Genomic DNA, 21744 nt, shown 5'->3' on the forward strand with positions numbered 1-21744 from the left:
CTGTGCTTTTAATATATAGGCCTACTCTATGAAACATTCTTGATCACACTTTTTTTGTATCCGAAGCAAATAAACTGAATTTATTTTATCTTAATGCATTAATTAGTCATAAACTCTGGATCTCGGCCTAAAGTAGCACATAGAGCCCAGTGGACAACAATTAAAACACACTTCATGAAATCTCTCACACACACTCAAATGCACAAGTCCTTGTCCATATGGATCCATTTTTGAGATGATACTGAATAATTCTGACTGCGTTGTTAGCTGTTGGGATTAGAGTGAACCAGAGGGAAACCTTACTCTCAGTTAGGACATGAATAATGAAGAACACAGACTCGGACTCAAACACACACACACTCTCTCTCTTTCTTTCTAGCACACAAACTCTGAGAGGCTGTTTAACTAATAGTGGGTCACAGCGCCTCCTACAGTCCAATCTACATCATTGACGTTCGGTTCTATAAATACACGCTAACAATTAAATCACAGATGCGCCTTCAGTTTTAAGTGTGTATGTGGATATTATCAGCAAAAATAATAATAATAATATTACAACCCATAATACAATTTGTGAAGGGTTTTAATTTTTGGGTGATCTATATCTTTAGCAAAATGTGTATGACTTACCCTGAGGTAAATGACGAACTTAGCTGGCCTGTTTTGATTTTGAACATGACTAAATTATGTGCAAAAGGTTATGTCCTATAGGTGATGAAATATAAAAATATAAAAAAAATAGGTCATTTTATGTAAATTTGCTAAGTGTTGCAAATGTAAGAATCCACATATTTTTTTTCTGATTTCTGTTAAACTATAGCTAAGGTTACTTGTACAAGTGTTTTTCAGTCAAAAGATAAACGAGTATCTCCCTCATGAATTCATTTAGCATGCATGCTACAATTCGACCAATCACTATATATTTTAAATGCCATTTACCTTTTACTCGAACAGTTCTTCTAGCATCAACCACATCTCCTGTTTATGTTCAATGAACTTTGAGCTTGTATCAAACTCAGTCCCCTACATTACAGACTGCACGTTAAACATGCCCAAAGTCATATAATAATTACAGTTACAGATTTTCTGGTTTCTGGAGTACTGAAAACCCTGTAATTTTCTAAGACTGAAATGAAAACAGATCATCAGAATATATAACGAGACATTTACACAGGCAATTTAAAAGCAAAACCACAAATTGTACAGTTTTAAAATTTAAAATATGAATAGCTCCGATTTAAAGAAATTATTTTTTCTTTTTTTTTATTCCCTTTGTATACAATGGTGTTGCAGAGAAAGGTTTAAGGTGTGCACAGGTGTGTTGATGGGACATAGCTGCAGGCTCAGTGAGCTAGGGGTAATAGCATATATTACATCATGCTCAAAGACGGGTGTAGCTGATCTCATACGTGCACTAACAGCACATCTGGAATGCACATTTGCATACAACCCCTTCTTCTGCCGCAAACTGAAGATATGCAAATTATGCCCTGTGACGCAAATCACACACTCAGATTTTTTTTTTTTTTTTCACCATAGATGAAAGAAAAACAATTGTGACGTTGTATTGCATTTTATTGTACAATTTACATATATAAAAAAAAGGATGTCCTGATCTGGTGAGCTGGAAAAAAAAAACTGCAAGCAAAAACTGATTTTTTTTTTTTTTTAATTACCATATGGTTGTAGTGGCTGTATGGGGGTAAAAAAAAAAAGTTATTTATAACCTTGAAATGGTAGTTTTAATAAAGAAAAAAGGGATTGGGTGTTGATGGTCAGAGTTTGGTCCATATCCAATGGCTTAAGATTCGGTGACAGGCTTCAGGGTGGGAGTCCAGAGGTCATGCAGGTTTAGGAGCGGGTGTATTTGCCCCAGATGTGTAGCATAAATACAGATGCGATAAAGAGCAGACTCATCACCAAAACTGGAACCGGACCACTGCAACAAGACAGAACAAGGAATAGATGGAATCGCTGCCAAATCATTCTTATAAACATTAAAAAAAACAACAGTAAGACAGAAGGATCCCTAGTTAAGGCCATAGAGACTAAATTCAGTATCTATTTCTCACATTTCAGTTCCAATATGTAATAAAATAAATAAAGTAAATAAAAAAGAATTGGCACAAATGTCCTCCCAGTGGGCCAATCAGGACTGCTCATCTTGATCATGTGATAGAAGATGAGTTAATTAGGATTCTAAACGCTGGTGAGTTGGATACTGTTAACGAGCTAGTCGGAAAATGTGGGGCTTTATTAAAGCAGGAACTGACCATCCCTTGGGTCACTAGGCAGCCGTGTAGCCATGCCGACTGAAGGGCCACCCCTCAGGCTTTAATTGATGTGACCTTTACTGAGGGAACTTTAATTAAGCTCAAAACACAGACCCACACACAAAACCTTAAAAGTGAAAAATACTTCACACACAACTCCACACAGACTCTCCTACTCTAAGAGACTCTTGACTGTAAATACGGTCACAGTAGACTCCCTCAAATCTATTATGATATGGTTGGCTTATTTGTTTGTACGGAATGAACAGATGTAACGTTACCGATCTAGAACAGCAACCTTAAAAAAAACAAAAGCACAAATTGCGGCAAAGGAAGACACTATTATAAAAGTTGGTAGCATTGAGAGAATGGCTCTAATTACAACACACACACACACACACACGAACACAGCTGTAGGAGGGAAACGGCAGGGGAGACATCAAATAAAGACGGAGGTTGAGCCCATGAGGCCAATTTCCTGTCGTTAAAATTTCATGTTTATCCTTATAAATGCTAAACCTCTCAGAACCCTCTGCCCCTCCCTTCCGTGTCACTTCCTGTTGAGCTGAGGGGATGAATTAAAAATGAGCATCTGTGTTGGTTCTTTGCACATTAAGTATCTCAAATTGTAACCTTTGCTTATTTTGTCTTTAAGCAATAAAATGCAATAAAAATATGTCTGATATGATTTCATGGCTAGTAGATGTTTTCCCACACACAGCCGTTTGTTTAAAAAAATAAAATCATAATGGCTAGCAATAAAAGGGGGGGGTGGGAATACATTACGTCAAAATATGATTTTATTATTATAAAAAAAAGCACTGAATAAAAATCTGAAAAAGAAAACTGTCCAACATCTAAAGATATGACTTTGTAATCTAACATTTTTTATCTGAATTGGCTGATTGTACCTGAATTTCTTTTATTATTTCCGCAATCTATTTTCAAATACATGCAAATGAAGAACTGAATAATAATGGCGCCTCAGAAGTAATTTAATCAGGAAAACCTTTGCTAAACAAATACATTTAATAATAAATAATAATAATAATAATTATACTCTTATTCAAGTACATAAACTACTATTCAAAAGTTTTTTTTTTTATGTTTTAAATGTCTTATGCTCACAAAGGCTGCATTTAAAAGTAATAATAATAATATTATGAAATATCATACCAAGTAAAATAACTCAATACATTTCCATTTAATTGGATTAAAAATAACTTTCTACGGTCAAATTTTATAATGGAATTTATTCCTCTGATGACAAAGGTGAACGATTTTTCAGAAGTCACTGAAATACACGGATTTGTTGTTGCTTAATATTTTTGTGGTAACAGGAAACATTTGTTTTCTTTAGGATTTCAAGTTTAGAAGCATGCTTGATTTAAAAAAAAAAAAAAAAAAAAAAGTATTTCTTTCTTTGGAACAAAAAACCTCTCAATCTTTGAAACTGTAGTGTACATTTTTTTTCTTAGATTTTTAGAATATTTTGTTCTGTCTCAGAGTGGAAAGTATTTGTAATCATTCTGTATTGTGTGTGAATATGAATCCTCACACTTTAAGTCCTGGTGAGTCCTCAGTGTAGAAGCGCCACATCCCTCCTGTGCCCGCCGATGCTGTGGATCGGCCTCCGCTGCGTGCACCACTGCTAGGGGCCTTCCTGATGAAATCAACAACAAAAAATCTCTGCTTAAATATACAAAACAAATCAAAGTGTCAGAGATTACCAAACACTCACAAATCAGTGCAGCTAAATCAATGACACCAACCCCTGATGATGTCAAATTTGTAGGACAAAACACTGATTAGGGCCTCAACTTCTGACTTGTCTAAAACAATATCTTTCAGGTTTGCTGATCAAATCACAAAAACACAAAGAAAAGCTCTTTGATCCAGCTTGGTGTATTAAGGCCCAAACCAAACTCTTGCATGGTCCTTCCTTACCTCTGTCGGACTGAGGTGCCAGCGGTGCGGGGGGCCACGGTCTTACTCGGGGACCGACTGGAAGCCCCAACATTTGTTGCACTAGATGCGGGTCCAGGCTGTACAGAAGGACAAATAGAGGACGTAGTAAACCAAGTGCATTTATTGTTAAAGCAAACAACTTAGCTAATGTTTCACCAATACACCATTTATTGAGTATATATAAATAAACTTTAATGCAAGCACAATGCATTTTCATTAAAAGCCTCTAGAAAAGATATAGATCAACAGATACACATAGGCTTTATATTATAAGATGGTATTCAGACTGAGACAGCGAGTCAGATTTAGACTGTAGAGCTGGTGTGGGGGTCGAACTTAAAAGAGCCACGTCTCTCATACAACTGCAGCTAGCGAGCGAATGTAGCCTACAAACTTAATTACATCTACTAGCATATAACTAAATAATATTCAAAACAGCAATTCCAGTAGTTGAAACTCTAATCTAAATCTAAGTAGCTGCAAAGCAAGTAAATGGCAGAACTAAGTTAAGTACAGTTAACGTGTGCCAGTAACGGTAACGTTATATTACTGAGCTAACGTACCACATAGCAATCCAAATATAACTGTAACGTTAAATACCCGCAAGCTACTTATTATAACGTAACCTAACCTCGAAAAACTGCATTGAGAAACTTACCATTTTGTTCAATAGTATATATTTCAGGAGTCTGCGGAGAAAAGAGTGAATCTAGTTGACAGCGTCTGTAGCTGAACTCCAGCCGATCCTGACCACTAACAAGAGACAGCCTGTTGATGACGTTTCACTGAAAAGGCCACGACAGCTACAGAAAGGACCCATATAGGTGCCAGTTAAGTGCCTGACTGGAAATGTGATCCCTCGCGTTACTTTTTGACACTTTTGGGATGGTTTCTGAACCTAGATTTGACATACACCGTCAAACCAGGTAATAATAAAAACGAATAATTTCAGTAAAAGTAGCCTAGCTTTAGAAATTTCATTTGGGAAAACTCAAAGGCGGTTCAAAGGAATTCAGTGACGTGTCAGGTGCGATGGATGATGTGTACAGAGTAGGGTAGACATTTTGGCTCAATCAGGAAGCCGGTTTCACGAAATCGCGAAGTTTGAGGCTGCTGAGTATTCGTGTCAGTAATTGTAAGAGTACAGGTGAGTGCGTTGTCGTCACGATATTTTTAAACATATTGTCTGGTTGTTAACTAACACTGTAAGGACAATTTGAGTGTGTGTAACCAAAATATGACATTATATATGATGTTACAGGGTTAATACTTGATGTGTAGCAGGGTATATACGTTACTGAGTCTAGATTTATATTTTACTTAATATAACATAACATTGAGAATGAATATTGATGTTTTTCAGCTCTGAACTGACGTGTTCCGCTTGTTTATAGATACCTGCAGACATTTAATGTTGCAGGACTGTAATAACATTTGTGACCCTGGAGCATAAAACGAGTCTTAAGTAGCAAGGGTAACGTTATATTTGTAGAAATAGCCAACAATACATTGTGTGGGTCAAAATATTACAAAAAGAAATCACCCTTATGACTGGTTTTGTGGTCCAGGGTCACACAGGATTTCTATACAGCAGTAACTGGAAAGTCTAGTTGCTTTGTCTCAAGCTAAAAAATAAGCTGTATTGTTCATTTGACCTCCTTTTGACTCAACAGGTTCTGTTCGGGACAGGATGGTTCGGGTGGTGTTCCTGCACCCTGATCTGGGTATAGGTGGAGCTGAGCGTCTGGTGGTGGATGCAGCTGTAGCTCTGCGCTCTCGTGGATGCAGCGTTCAGATCTGGACTGCACACTATGACCCCCAGCACTGCTTCTCTGAGACGCTCTCACCTGACCTGCCTGTGGTGTGTGTGGGCGACTGGCTGCCCACCAGCGTGTTCGGTTATTTCCACGCTCTCTGTGCATACCTGCGCATGATCTATGTAACTCTCGTCCTTGTGCTCTTTAGTGGGGAGGAGTTCGATGTTGTCTTCTGTGATCAGGTAACTACTAATGCTACTAGCACCAACTACTAATTATCAGTGTTATTTTTGGTATTAAAGTATTTATTAATATTTTGTATTATCTATTATTTTTATTTTTTCAGTATAAAATTTAAATGATTTTTTTTTGTACATTTGTTTAATTTTTATTTTTTTGTATTTCTATTTAGCTATATTTTTATTGCAGTTTTAGTAATTTTTGGTACTAAAACTTATTTATTTTAGGTAGCTGCCACAGCAACATTTTATTTTATTTCAGCCTAACAGCACTTCTCTTTTTTTTTAGTGGTGGACTTAAAGTACTGAGAAACATTTCCAAACATATTATCCAAACTTTTACTCCTCTAATGTTCCTTGTTAATTTGAACTGAAGATATCTAGACCTACTCTAAAGCATTGCAGTGATTTTTGATGTATGAAAGAATAATTTTTTCATATGACCAGACTATAAAAGATGCCATAGACATTGGTCAAATCAACAGTTTATTAGACCGCACACTGCTGTGATTGACCAGTCAGAATCAACAGAATCGTTCTCCTCACAACCACAAGGGTTAATTTTGTCTGCTCATCTCCCCCTTCTTTCAGGTTTCAGCATGTATACCCTTTTTGCGTTTGGCACGTCACAGAAAGAAAGTCCTATTTTACTGTCATTTCCCTGACCAACTACTGACACAGCGTCGCTCGGCTCTGAAGCACATATATCGAGGCCCCATCGACTGGTTCGAGGAACTGACCACAGGCATGGCCGACCGCATTTTGGTCAACAGCCAGTTCACTGCAGGAGTCTTCAAACAGACGTTCCCCAAACTGGCTGAGATTCGAACCGACGTCCTTTATCCCTCTCTGAACTCGTCAGCTTTCGATGTTGAAATAGAGGGCCTCATTGGACTGCTCCCTGAGGGGCGGAGCCTCACCTTTCTGTCAATCAACCGCTATGAACGCAAAAAGAACCTGCCATTGGCGCTACAAGCGTTAGCGGCCCTGAAAGAGCGTCTGTCCGCAGGGGAATGGGAGCGCGTGCACCTCGTGATGGCCGGGGGTTACGACGAGCGCGTGGTTGAGAATGTAGAGCACTATGAAGAGTTGCGCTCACTAGCGTCCTCTCTAGGCCTGGAGGACCATGTCACCTTCCTGCGCTCCTTCTCAGACAAACAAAAACTGTCTTTGCTGCACAGCAGCACTTGTGTACTGTACACTCCAAGCAATGAACATTTTGGCATCGTCCCCATTGAGGCCATGTACTCACGTTGCCCAGTTATTGCGGTCAACTCTGGTGGACCGCTAGAGTCTGTGGCCCATGGCGAAACAGGCTTCCTTTGCGAACCCACCCCTGAGTGCTTCTCAGAAGCCATGCAGAAGTTTGTAATGGACCCTAAACTCAAGCAGTGTATGGGACAGGCTGGAAGAGAACGAGTACAGAAGCGCTTCTCTTTGCAGGCCTTCACCGAACAGCTCTACTGTCACATCATAAACCTTACCCAATAACCAATTATGACATCATAAAGGCCATTCTGCTTTGGATCAGCACACATCGGATGCATTCAGTAGGTCGGGTTGCCATGGTGGGACTAATGAAAGTATGTCATCTCTAATGATAGAAAAGAGCAGTGGGAGTTAACATGGCTTAAGAGTTCAATGCAAGCCTTGAAGAATGTGGTGCACCCATCTGACCGAGAGGTTAATGAATTATTGCGTGCCAGCCACATTGATCAAGGACTGTATATGTGTATTTTGTTATTTTTTTTAAGCCATAGGCCTATTAGAGAGTTTCTCGGGTAGAAATCGATAGAGAAATTTTCTGTGCCCTGCTCTGTTTGCCAGTGTCTCTGCTTTTGTGTAGTGATAACAATGGAAGTTGTTAAGAGTTATTAAAGTCTCAAACTAAAGATGTTTGTTTGAGTAGAAAAAGAAAAGAAGTTTTCCTAGGACACTGAAGGTCATCTGCTGTATTGGGTTTGAGGTTGTTACTGACTCTGTATCTCCTCGTGCTATTGATACGAGACCAAAGCCCTGATTAAATGAGATGCTGCTTTGTGACTGTGTTGTTTGTCTTTGTCTCTTGGAACTTTTATTTTTGGATATATTTGATATAAGCTGACCTGAGAAAACAATGGTCTGTTTACATTTCCAGAATTAAGAACAGATCTCTGTTGTGTTAACATTTCTATTTTAATTTCATTTGACAAACCGTTTTATACTGTTTCCAAAAACACCAGATATAATCCAAATAAATGGATAGTTCACTCAAAAATGACATCCTGGAATCCCAATTTATACGTGATAGGGATTTATAGTTGTTATAAAAATAAAATGCCATTTTAATTATTTCCAACACTTTTCCACGTTTAGAAATCAAGTTCTTTCAAATGAAACAATAGATAATTGAGAAGACATAATAAAGTAAGAAATATATAGATTTTTTTTCAGTTGTTTTAGCTTATGTTAAAAAAAATTTTTTCTTATTTTAAAGCATCTTACATCATTTTGAGGCCCCCTACTTGAGAAGCACTGCTCTGCTTTAAACAGCCTGTGCACACAAGAATTTCTCAATATCTGCGATAACCACAGTGCACTTGGGCTCGCATGCTAAATTAATAAGGTGGTGGTGGGGGGGTTTAAATAGGTTTTAATTCTGTATCGCAGACGGTCAGATGTATTACCTCGCTAGTGTCACATCTGTTTTGTTGGCAGTTTGGGAGCAGTTTTTGTTGCTTTTCCTCATTAACACGCTATGCGTTAAAGATGAGAGCCTTATTTTTAGCCGTGCACTGATTGGGTTTTAATCATAACATAAAAAGAGGGGTTATGGGGCCAGCGAACATGTAAATCAAGTGGGCACAATAACAAGGTCAGAATGCACAACCTTACACCTTCTCACTGTGTTAGAGCTAAAGATATGTGGGTATGATTGTTGAATAGGTAAATGGTGGAAAGTCCTAGCTTTCGTAGTGCAGATATGATGGACATGACCTGTAATTAATTGTTTTCATCAAGCCTGCACTTGAGAATACAATGAGCAAGACATATTGAGCTGCATATTGTTTGCTGCCGTCACACATGAATTAAACTCTTGGCAATACATTTTCTCCAAACTTGCTCTGAAATGGTGCAGAAAGATATGCAGATTTCATTCATTAATATTGACTGAGATATTTGCTTAAGACACATGACACTAATTTCCAGTTGAGTTCATATTTGCTGACCAGTGGTAAATGTGCAGTTGTTTGGTAGAGAATGTGTTGAAAGAGGAAACGGGAATATTATCTTGCCCCTGATGGAAACACACAGACAGGAATATCTCTTGAATGTTTTGTGTGACATATTAGTTTACAACCATTTGTATTCATAGCCTGTCTTTTAGCATTTTCTTATATAAAACGCTTGCAAATTATGATTTCAGATTTTACGGCTTCGATAAAATATTCCAGCACATTAGCATATATCTGGTGGGGATTATTGGTGTGCTGTGAGGGGTGGGTTTTGATTTACATCTGTGGTGTAAAGCAAATAAAAATCTTACTCCGTTTTTAAAATAGCAATCAATAACGTCTCTCAGTGGCAAGTTATGAGCAAAATGATAGCCTCAATAAAACCAATTATTTATTGCTAAAGATAAAGAGACGTTACATGTCAAATTTATAATAGACAACAGCCCCATGCTGGAAGCTTAGAAAATGTCATTTCTATGCAGTTAAAGGCTATTGGTATTTCATAACTAGTGTTAAAGAGTATAAATGTTATATCAAATACACAAGGGACCAGTGTTATTCAGATAAAACTGAAGCTTTGGGTATCATCAGTTTTGGCCTCCTTGTTTTAAGAGTTTTGTATTATATATTGAAAGTTTCTTTTTCCTAACCCATGTTGTGCCCTGGCTACTGTTTAGAAGTTTATGCTTAAAGCAAGAAAACTGTTTTTCCAATTAGGTAAGAAATAAACGTGAAATCTATAATAAATATTACTGAAACAAGAAAAAAATATATATTTAAGAAACGTATTAAAACTTTTTATCCAGATAATATATCTTGAGTTAAGTCATTAAATGCAATCTTTAAATGTATTGAGATAAAAAAAAAAACTATAGCAGTGAAAATAATTTTCAATAGATTTTTAATACATTTTTAATAATTTTAAGCAACAACCTTTTTTGGTTTTAATGCCTAAAACAAGAAAAAAGGACAAATAAAAACAAAACCTGAAAACAAGTCTTCAGAAAAGCACATTTATCTTGTTTGACCCCAATGACCCTATGCAGGAAGCTTCAAAATGTGGTTTATGTGTTAAAAGACTTGATATTTCATATTTAGTGCTATGACAGGGGATCATTTTTATTCAGATAAACGTGATTTTGTGGACCAGTGGATATCATTTGAACTATAAACGTTGACCCAAACAAGAACCTTTGACCAGCCCCTTCAGATTTTGCCTCCCTGTCCAGGTGTTTTGCTCTTATGTAGGAGTGCCATGTGTTTATGGAGATGGTGTTTGTGGCTGAGATGCTCATTGCCCTCAGTGATCCTGGCTGCTTTCCAGCCCTCAGTTGGCCCTTAATCAGCGAGCTGTCATTCAAACAGAAGGAGTGACACCGCGCGCATATTCATCAGTCATCTGGGACCCCCGATTAGATGCTCAGCTACCCCCATCCGCCCTCCTCGGGCACAAAAACAACTCCCCTCAGAGTCAACCACACACACACATACTTAGCAAACCAAGCACTGCTGATACCCATCGACTTCAACTGTCCAACTCCAGAAAGCGTTTAGCTACTGCAGGTGTGTGTTTACAGTAAACGCATTTTAATTTGTTCATTTAGATCCAGTTGTAATCAGGAGGACCGATCGCGTGATGCTGGCAGCGGTTGGCAGAGTGACAGTGATGCCCAGCTGGAGATCAGCGCTCACCTGAGGAGGGGTCGCGTCAATCACCCATCCCGTCCTGCGTTCCGCGCGCCCCCCGACGCCGCCTATTTACCCTCAAACAAAAGCGGCGTTCAACTTGAAAGCGCTGCGCGTGAGCGGGTGTGTGTCGCGATGGCAGAATAGATTGAGCTGTCAGAGCAATTGCTCAGAGGGAAGATTAATAACCAACACAAACAATAACGTCCCCGCCATCACCATAAATATGCTAATGACCGTTATCAATACAGCAGCTAATGGAAGCGGCGGAATTACAGAGACGGCCAAGAGAGAGGGCACGAGGGTTAGCCATTTATTCACAGACCACTCTGATAAACCCACAGCGCGGTCCCTCAATAAAAGCACCCACCCTTAAAAGCCATCAGCTCGCGAGTAAGACAACACTTCATTGTGCGAGTGTGGGTGTGTGTGAGAAAATGGAGAGGTAAAGGAATATGCGTGCCAAGGATTTAATTAAGAGTCACCAGGGTGAGCTGTGCTGTTGGGTTGGGAGGGAGAAACTCAGCTGTGGAGATAATGACATTGTGGACCACTGATGTTTACTAGTAATCGGACATCTGTTCATAAGAACTCCAAAAGAGATAACTTCTTCTATATACAGTACAGACCAAAAGTTTGGACACACCTTCTCATTCAAAGAGTTTTCTTTATTTTCATGACTACGAAAGTTGTAGATTCACAATGAAGGCATTAAAACTATGAATTAACACATGTGGAATTATATACATAACAAAAAGTGTGAAACAACTGAAAATATGTCATATTGTAGGTTCTTCAAAGTAGCCACATTTTGCTTTGATTACTGCTTTGCACACTCTTGGCATTCTCTTGATGAGCTTCAAGAGGTAGTCACCTGAAATGGTCTTCCAACAGTCTTGAAGGAGTTCCCCGAGAGATGCTTAGCACTTGTTGGCCCTTTTGCCTTCTGTCTGCGGTCCAGCTCACCCCTAAACCATCTCGATTGGGTTCAGGTCCGGTGACTGTGGAGGCCAGGTCATCTGGCGCAGCACCCCATCACTCTCCTTCTTGGTCAAACAGCCCTTGATGCCTTCAGTGTGACTCTACAATTTTCATAGTCATCAAAATAAAGAAAACTCTTTGAATGAGAAGGTGTGTCCAAACTTTTGGTCTGTACTAATATATATATATATATATATATATATATATATATATATATATATATATATATATATATATATATATATATAAACTGAGCTGCATATTTAGGCTTGTACATTTGTGTGTGTGTAATGACATGGGTATTACAACATGAAGGTGATTTGGGTCACTTTCAGTGTTCCTGTTACAAAAGGCTTAAAAATAAATTGTTTTTTTTAAAATCTAAACATGCACAAAGTTTCCTGTAAGAGGTATAGGTTTAGGTGTAAGGTTGGTGTACTGTAGGGCCATAGTAAATATAGTCTGTACAGTATAAAAACCATTATTCCTATGGAGAGTCACCGTGTGTGTGTATATAAATACACTGAGATTTATGCTTAAAATCATTGAAAATAATTTACCAATGGTAAGCGATATCCAGTACAGCTTTGGCAAATATTGTAATTTTTTTGTTTGTTTGTTTTAATGCTTAAAATAAGAACAAAGTGCCAAATAAATATCTAAACTTTGTTATTAATTTTGAAGAAGTGTTAAGAAATTTAGCTTCTCAAATATATTTGGTTATTATAATGTTATTATTACTATTTTATTTTTTAATAAGAAATCAGGCCAAAAAGCTGGTTAAGACATTTTTTATGTTTTTGCAGTCATCAAGCTGTACATATGCATCTTTGTTGGTTTCTTTCTCTTAACACTTTGTAAAAGGGTGACTTGGCCATCCCCAGAGCTTCAGGGTGATGCTGTTAACTGAGTGTGTGTTTCGTGAATGTGTTAAAGCGTTTCATTGGAAGCATATTTCAGGATAATAAGGTCATTGGGGATTATTCAAGCAGCGAAGGGTTACACTGGCATAACACATGAGTAACACGGTCTAAGCAATAGAGTGATCTTACAAATTACATTATTGAAAATACACATATTTTAAGCATTTTACCCATTTTGATATTTGATAAGGTTATGAATATATGATTGAAAGTAACATAACACCAAAGTCCCTTTGACTGTGTGGAGAATGGAAAAGAGGAGTTATGGGCCAGCTGAATGAAAAACACAACTTTAACAAGTTCCAGAGGTGTGAATTAAGCACACACAGATGACTCTTAGAGAGTGTGTAATTGCTAATTGGCTCATTACTGATCTCTAATGGTTAATTGTGTTGTTGCAAATGGCCAGCTATCACTCAGATTCCCATGAGAGTGATGAAGGTTATATGATTTTAATAACTCACGGAGGAAACAGAGTTTACAGCTATTGTGAATGTGATTGTGTGCGCTTGATGAAATAATGCTGTCAAGCCCATGATGAAAACACATACGGTATTCTGAAAGTAAGAGACTAATTAAGAGCACACCGTTTTCATGAAAAGATTTGATGACCCTGTGCTGATTATTAACCAAAAAAAAGTTATTTTAAACTAAATCAGTGCTGCATCATTTGGTAGACTCGCCCAACTGTTCTCACATCCACTTTTGGATTGTTCCAATCCATATGACCCTATTTTTGCCATGCCTCATCAATCAAAGTGAAATTTGACACTTATTAGTATAACATTAGCCCTATTAGAAGTGGTATCTTTACCATCTAAGCCCAAAAAGCATTTATATCCACTAGTGTAAGTTACATACATAAAGTACACAAATTTTGTTAAATTACAACCAGGTTCCTGTTTTAATGAAGTTTGAAACAGTGATGTTGTTATAATAACAACTAAAACTATTTTTGTTAATTTAAATAAAACTGAAATAAAACAAAATACAAATATTAGATTTAAAAAAATAAAGGGTAGAAAAATTAGAAGTGTTGCTTTGTTTTAGCTACTAAATTGTAACTACTAAAATGACTAATAAACATTTACCGGCAAAATACGTAAGATATATATATATTTTTTTTTTTATTAAAATACACAAAAAACACTAGAACAGTGTTCTTTATTTTGCTGACTTGTGTATTACTTACATTATCCCAAATGTTTCTAAGAATGTTTAAATCCAGAAAAATAAGTAATTTTAACCAGTGACATGGACCGTGTCCATAGTGTCACTCTGTCGCTAGCCAATGACATCATAACCCTTCGATTTTTGTTTTGTAGAAAACTTGGAAACACTAAAGACGCTTTAATATGTTGAGCATTTTAATAGAGCGGTGATGACCGCACAGAGTAACATTATAGCAAAACTTTCAGATGTATGTAGTATGATAAAACAGCACTGCTGTTAAACATACATTTTATGTAGTCTTTTCATAGTCTTTGACATCACAGCTCAAATCATCCTGGCTACTGAGTCACAACTTCTGCCAAGCAACTACCATTAAGAAAAAATGTAATGCTAAATCATAGCTTTCATAGCATATTTCCAAAAATCTAATTTGAGATTTTGCAACTCAACATGAAACCAATCACATGTCGGAATTGTTTTATTGCAGAAGGTAAAGAATGGTATCTTAAAAGGAGGGGGTTGAGAAAGAAAGAAAAAAAAAGAAAGGAAGAAATCTGAGGGAGGTAAAGGCAGACAGCCAAAGGAAACAAGAGTGAGTCAGTCCCCCCAGTACATCAGAACCTGAAGCCATTTCTTAATCTTTCCGTCCCACGCTCCCCCCTGTTCCTCGCGTGCCTGCTGTGTGTCTGCAAGTGTTGAGGGCCGATGTTGTCAGCTGTCAGTTACAATATTGACGCTGATCAGGCTTAGCTCTGGACACTGAGCTCATAAAACTGGTCTCAGGAGGTGCGAGCGTGTGTGTGTGTGTGTACCTGAAGGTGTGAGGGTATCTCCTGGGTGATTTTCACTAGCTTAACCTGCAGTAGGGCTGTAATTAACTGGGGCTAATTATTGGCAGGCAGGGGTTGGGATGCTTATGAGAGATCCCTGTGCTGCCTGTGCAGATAATCACAGCTTAGGGCCCTGTCAGGGTAAACTGTATGTGTGTGTGAACTGTGAATGTAGAAATGCTAGGAAAGCAGCATCGATGGATTCATGGAAGTGAATAGCCCCACCTAGCGAGATTTGACATTTTAATTTTGTTGTTCTACAAGCATCCTCTTTACATCCAGGAAGCTAAACAGATGTTACGGCTGCTTTTAACTATGAAAGTTGGCTGCTAATGTGCTAACAAATGTAAGTATCTCAATCTTTTTTTTTTTTTTTTTTTTCTGATTGCCTGTAATGAAATTGACAGCAAACAGCAGCTGTTGAGCTGAATTGACTTAATCTCTTAATCATCATTCCCCCATTCCCTGTCATTCGAACAGACGCATAGCATATTCAATTAGCAACTGAACCCCAGCCAGCAATCTATATCAGATGGAGGAGAGGAGAGGAGAGGAGAGAAAGGAAGGTGGAGGGAGGGGAGAACACATGGGAAATCACTGCGTGCCGTGGCACTGTAAACATCTGTACCGTGCTCCACAATGGAGCTGCTGAGATACTGGAGGTCAATAGAGAGCGGTCAAACAAGACAAAGACACTTGGATGTGTCATTTCCTCCCATAATACCATTGTTCTATTTATATATTTAAAAAAAATCTAACTATTTCTTTTTAATACTGAATTTGTTAAAGGAAATGTTTACAGACTGTGAATCGGCCGAAATTCTTAGCAAAAGTTGTGGCATATGTAGCCTTAAAGGAATAGTTCACCAAAAATGGGAATTTGTTTAAACTTTACTTACACACAGACCATCCAAGATGTAGATGAGTTTGCTTCTTTACTAGAACAGATTTGGAGATATTTAGCAAGGCATCACCACCTAATCAATGGATCCTCTGCAGTGAATGGGTGCCGTCAAAATAAAGACAGCTGATAAAACTTCACTCCAGTACATCAATTAACATCCTGTGAAAATGAAAGCTGTGTGTTTGTAAGAAACAAATCCATAATAGGCACTTTAATCATCACAACGCTTTCTCCAGTGGAAAAAAAAATCCATCCCTGTTAAAATCTACCAACATATTAGTTTTGGACTATTTTTCCTTGTAAACTGTGCTTGATCTATGCATATTTCTCTGCTGATTCAGATGAGATGACTTTTTCCATGCAAAAAGTAAAATTATGGATAAAAAAACTAGCAAGTTACCTGGAAGCAAAAGTTCATTGATGGGCTGTGTGGATTACTTGTGGATTATTGTGATGTTTTTGTCAGTGTTTGGACTTTCATTCTGACGGCACCCATTCACTGCCGAGCACAGGTGAGCAAGTTAAGTAATGCTGCATTGTTTCAAATCGGTTCCCGTGAAGACACAAACTCATCTACATCTTGGATGGTCTGAGTATATTTTCAGCAAATTATTCCTTTAAGGCTAGAATACATCACAACGTTTGCCCAGATTTTTTTCTTTGGTTTACGATCTAGAGAAGTCGAGGCTAGTTGCCAAGAATCAGAGTCGGTCTGCAGACATTGTGTAGTGTAAGATGGCCATAGGCTTTGATTGTTTTGGCTTCAAAATATGAATCCATCCAATTTTTTTTATTTTGAGTCAATTTTAGAACACATATCATGCGCTTCCCTACATGACACATTTCTGCAAGAGTTTCTGGTAGCATTTGATTTGAGTATTTATTTATTTTATTTTTTTATCTGTTTCCATTTAGAAATTTAGAAAATGAGTTGTGTTGTATATTTCACCTTTGTTATTCCAGTTTCATTTTTTTATATATATGAGCTGGATACTTGTTGTTTTGTAACCATGACTGTTTGTCTTTATTGCAATAATTAGATTTAATGTGAGATACAGCAGTATAAATCTATATAAAGAAATGTTTTGTAGTACAAGATGCATATATATCCGCAGTGGAGCTTTCTACTGTGTGCATGCATTAATTAAGAGTTATTATGTAGTGTGTTATGAATTCATCACATTTTATATGTACCAATTACAGCAGGAACTGCAGGTTATTTTCATATCTACATTAATTACATTAACAAACACTCCGACAGTAGATTATTTATGTGTGTGTGTGCGACTGTTTGTGTGTGCGACCATAAACATCATGATAATGATAACCTCATCAGTGTCTGTGATTACAGTAATGATGTTAGTACACAAATGCACTGGTCTCTCATTAGGAGAATCTGTCCACGAAGCAGAGCAGGGGGTCTTGTGTCTAAAACCTAATATATCAAATCCATATGCACAGAATGCAGTTTATGCTTGCTGAATTAAGTGCATGTGTTGGCTGCGTAATTTACACACACACAAACAAAGGCTAAAAGTAGGTGGACACATGAAAAGGTGACCATGTTGTATCCTGTCACATCAACAGTAAAAGAAAAAAGTTATTATGGTATTGTCACGCTTTGTAGCACTGTGTGACTGGTCAAAATCAAAAAAAAATGTAAAGAAATTTTTTCTCCTTGCTGTTCAATTATATTGATTCTTATTATGCATTGAAAGTAATAATATTATAATCAAAAGTAATAATTGTGCAAGTAATAATGTTCATTTCTGCATAATTCTCGGTTGAGTAACTACATTGTCTCCAGCAGGTTAGAGACGAGGGGTCATTTCTATTCATAGTCTTTAAGGACATAGGACACTGTTAAGAAGTTCCCTTTTTAAAAATCAGTTTCTTGTTAGTTGAAGAAGTTATTTCTGTTTTCTTTGCACACACAAAGTATTCTCATAGCTTCATTAAGTATGGTTGAACCACTGATCTCACATGGTCTGTTTTACCGATGTCCTTACTACCTTTCTGGGCCTTGAATGTGTCAGTTCAGAGAGCTCTCGGATTTCATCTAAATATGTTAATTTGTGTTCCGAAGAGGAATGATGGTCTTATGAGTTTAGAATGAGATAAATGAAGTAAGTAATTACAGAATTTTCATTTTTGGGTGAACTAATCCATTAACTGTGTTCATTTCTTACTGTTTTCTCCTGCAGTTTACATGCCTCTTAAAGTACCAGACAAAAACAGTTGTTTCCTGATGGAGAGAGAGGAATCTAGTAACAAAATAATCTAGATTTAACAACACTTGCGTTTTTTTTGACAGCTTTTCTATGTTCAACATTCTATGTTATTATCTTTCTGATTTTATAAAACGTTTCTTTTCCCGAATGCCTATTGTTGCACCAGCTGGAAGGAAACGTAATATAGTATGTATTTGACATATAATGCATCTTGACACACATGGCATGGAGATGTGATTGATCAGTGTGTATCCCTGTAGACAGACTAATCACCCAAACAAAGCATTTTGTCAAACAACACATCGACAAGCGGCAGTCAGCAAACATACCCTGGATTTGAAAAAAATCTGAAGTGTTCTGCAAAAATTCACTATAGCATATGTTAGACTGTGGAGACTCCTTCACTCATCCCTTGTCATCTATCCTGTGGGCAGCCAGAGTGACTGGCAGCTCCTAGCGATTCACAAAGAACCGCAGGTCAGTTATGGCCTCCCCATATAACCAAGGTAAACGACCGAGATTGCTGCTAAACTGGGTAGTTTAATTGAGTTAGCTCTAATTCACGTTTAATGATGCTATTGATTGAAACGCGCGGCCGTTTGTGTTCTAACAGCCTCTGTCAAACCAATCAGATTAGCTGAGTACACCTGTATAACCGCGGAAACAAATAGTACAAAGCAAACAGATTGACGGACAAGCTTGCAAGAGAAACGCAGCGTTCGCTCGAGGATCAAATAGCAATCAAGCTGCAGTCAGACAGAGCGGAAATATCTGTGACCAGACTCCAAATGAGTGCCAGAGAGACAAAGAGAGAAACGGAAAGCTCACAAGTGCTCGCCCTCGATCTCTATTTGCTCAAACTAACAATAGAAGATCACTCTTTGCTGTGGGCGCACACACACACAGAGCTCAATCTATCAGCACAACACAGTCCCGTGGGAGAGGGAACATAACGCATCCGACCATCACCAGATTAATGGGTTAACACCCGGCACGTGCCCATAATGTGCTCCTGGGGACACGGAGATCAGGCCTCGACAGACAGTCCCGTCTTCAGTGGCCAACACAGACACCTATCGATCCTTCCGGATGTGTGCGTGTCTGTTCAGTGTACTAGACTCAAAGCGAGGGAGAGAGTGATGGGTATGTCACCAGTGCTTGCTCTGCTGACAGTACGTAAGGACTGTTGACAAGTTAAGATGAAGCCTCACACACAAGCGCTCTCAGGAATAATAGGGCCCTTTTTCTTTCTGTCAATAACCATGAAGGGTTTCAGGGTGTGTGTTCGCACTCAAATAGTATCTGTAAAATATACAGAATGTGGGAATAAAAGAAAGCCCTGGAGGTCAGACTGTGGCCTGGTTTAACAAAGTCCAGCAGGCGTTCACACATTGTGGAATTTGAATCTTGTTTATGTCAAATTTGCATGTTTCCTTGAGTATATGGGACATTAGGGGTTGAAAGTGTAATGATATATGACGTCAATAGTTTAAAGTTGACAAGAAATGAAAATTCACTATTTTCTAAATTTATTAGAATTGTCTTCTCTTTGGTCACGTATGCCGGCTAGACTTCTCTAGTCATTTACAACATTCTTTACATTTATTAAATCATGCCCCTTTCTTATTATCAAGTGCAAGCTTCCATTCAGATCTGCCTCTGAAACAAATCAACCACGTCAAGTTTTGTCCTTTATGATAATACTGTTCAACTGGATGTGCATCGCAAAAGAGAAGAAAAGATACTTCCATTGCATCTCAACTTAATTGCATTTATCTCTCCTTGACAGTATTCTGATGTACATATGTAATATAGACGTTAAAACCGTTCAAATAAAGGGAACTTTCTGCATATAATTCGTTTTGATACCTTAAATACTTTATCTTGAATGATGGCATGAATTATTTTATGCTAGCAGCTTGACATTTTAGTGACATTTACACTGAATAAATAAGTAAATGAATGAATAAAAAAAAAAACATGCACATTTTTTACCATCACTTTTTTAAAGTAGACAAACACCTATTTTTTTTCACTGTTACTGTTAATTTTTTTTTTGATGTTAATAAACAAGTGAAAATCAGACATCATTTGCTACCAGCACTGCATGTTGAAATTTAGTTTGTGTATTTCTTGAACATTTCAAATTAATATTATGTTAGTTTGCAGATACTGTTTTGGTTTTAAAACTCAGTGGTCAAGCAGGTTCCATTGTAACATTAGAATACTTGTCTCTCTACCTCCGTCGTTTTTTTCTCTTCCTTTCCCCCCATCAGTTCGTCTCCCCTCTGCGTTTATGAATGGGACCTGCGGCCATTGTCTCTGTGTCAATCACACACTCTCACATACAAACCCAGGAGACACATAATTGACATTTGGCAGATTGCTCTGTGTGTGTGAGTGTGAGAGTGTATGTGTGTGTTTTAGGTTATTAAGATAAGGCAGGTATGCCGTAGGTTCTTCATTAACATGTTAGGGGATCTCATCATCCTTTCTCCTCTAGCACTGTGGCTGTAATTGGGTAAGGCTATTAGACACAGAGTGATCATGCCTGTGTGATGGCAGGAGGGGGGATGGTGGCATGGCCAATGGGGGAGGATGGAATCTTATAACTATATGACATGTGTATGAGAGCACGTCTATATCGGTGTGTATGCGTGCTGATGGGATAGGGCTATTAAAGCTGATGTCGGTTTAGGTACACTTTAATAGTCCTGCTAAGCAGCGGGTAATTGGCCGTATCCTGAGAAAATCGGAGAGATTGATTTAGAGGTGCCTGAATATAAGTGGACACCTTGCAGGGGTGAATTTTAAGCTGTAAATTGTGACTTGTGCCACTTGGCATCTGTAACTGCACAATGTGAATGTGAGAAATGGATATATGAGTATACTGTAAATACCTCTAATAAAACTGGCTTTGTTATTGTTAATAGTCATTATATCATATATTATATTATATTATATTATATTATATTATATTATATTATATTATATTATATTATATTATATTATATTATATTATATTATATTATATTATATTATATTATATTATATTATATTATATTATATTATATTATATTATTTTTAGACGCACAGCCAGAGCAATTGTTAACCTATGGATCTATTACTTGTTCTAACCCCATAAAATTGACCTTTGTTGATGTAACCTGACTGCTTTTTGGATGTATTTGTTTTCTGAAATATCACTTATTTTTGTAAGATCTTTTGGTAGTGAGAACTGGTCTTCTGTTTTTAGTTTCTCCCCCATTAATCTTTCCAGTATGATACATTTTTAGCTCTTTATGTATCTGTATCTTATGTACTGTGTTTATGGTTATGTATTGCAGCTGTGAGTACCTTCTCGATGGCTCTTTAGAGAAGAGAGATGTAGTTAGTCTAAGCTGAGTCCGTGGCTAGTATTAGCTTTTGTTTAACAGTTTCCAGAGGTTCTGTTTTGGGTGTTCCATTCCATTTTTCCTTTCTTTTTTTTTAATCCATGGCTCTATTCTTGATCTTTAATCTTTGTTTTGTAGCTCAACAAGCCTTGTGATCTCACTCCATGTG

At 37.6% G+C, this 21744-nt stretch overlaps 2 protein-coding genes across 2 annotated transcripts; one reads left to right on the forward strand and one right to left on the reverse strand.

Annotated features, from left to right (window-relative positions):
- Nucleotides 1-1557: 1557 nt before the first annotated feature.
- LOC113116634 (protein transport protein Sec61 subunit beta-like) lies at nt 1558-5055 on the reverse strand. Its single transcript, XM_026284889.1, has 4 exons — nt 4900-5055; nt 4221-4318; nt 3832-3936; nt 1558-1939 (listed from the first exon to the last, which is right to left on the reverse strand). The coding sequence occupies exons 1-4, from the start codon at nt 4900-4902 to the stop codon at nt 1852-1854; spliced, it is 294 nt and encodes a 97-aa protein (XP_026140674.1). The 5' UTR covers nt 4903-5055; the 3' UTR covers nt 1558-1851.
- Nucleotides 5056-5237: 182 nt separating this feature from the next.
- Nucleotides 5238-8280, forward strand: LOC113116633 (ALG2 alpha-1,3/1,6-mannosyltransferase). Its single transcript, XM_026284888.1, has 3 exons — nt 5238-5388; nt 5915-6240; nt 6829-8280. The coding sequence occupies exons 2-3, from the start codon at nt 5932-5934 to the stop codon at nt 7726-7728; spliced, it is 1209 nt and encodes a 402-aa protein (XP_026140673.1). The 5' UTR covers nt 5238-5388; nt 5915-5931; the 3' UTR covers nt 7729-8280.
- Nucleotides 8281-21744: the final 13464 nt, after the last annotated feature.

This window comes from Carassius auratus, chromosome 16, assembly GCF_003368295.1.
Source record: "Carassius auratus strain Wakin chromosome 16, ASM336829v1, whole genome shotgun sequence".
NCBI lineage: Eukaryota > Metazoa > Chordata > Actinopteri > Cypriniformes > Cyprinidae > Carassius > Carassius auratus.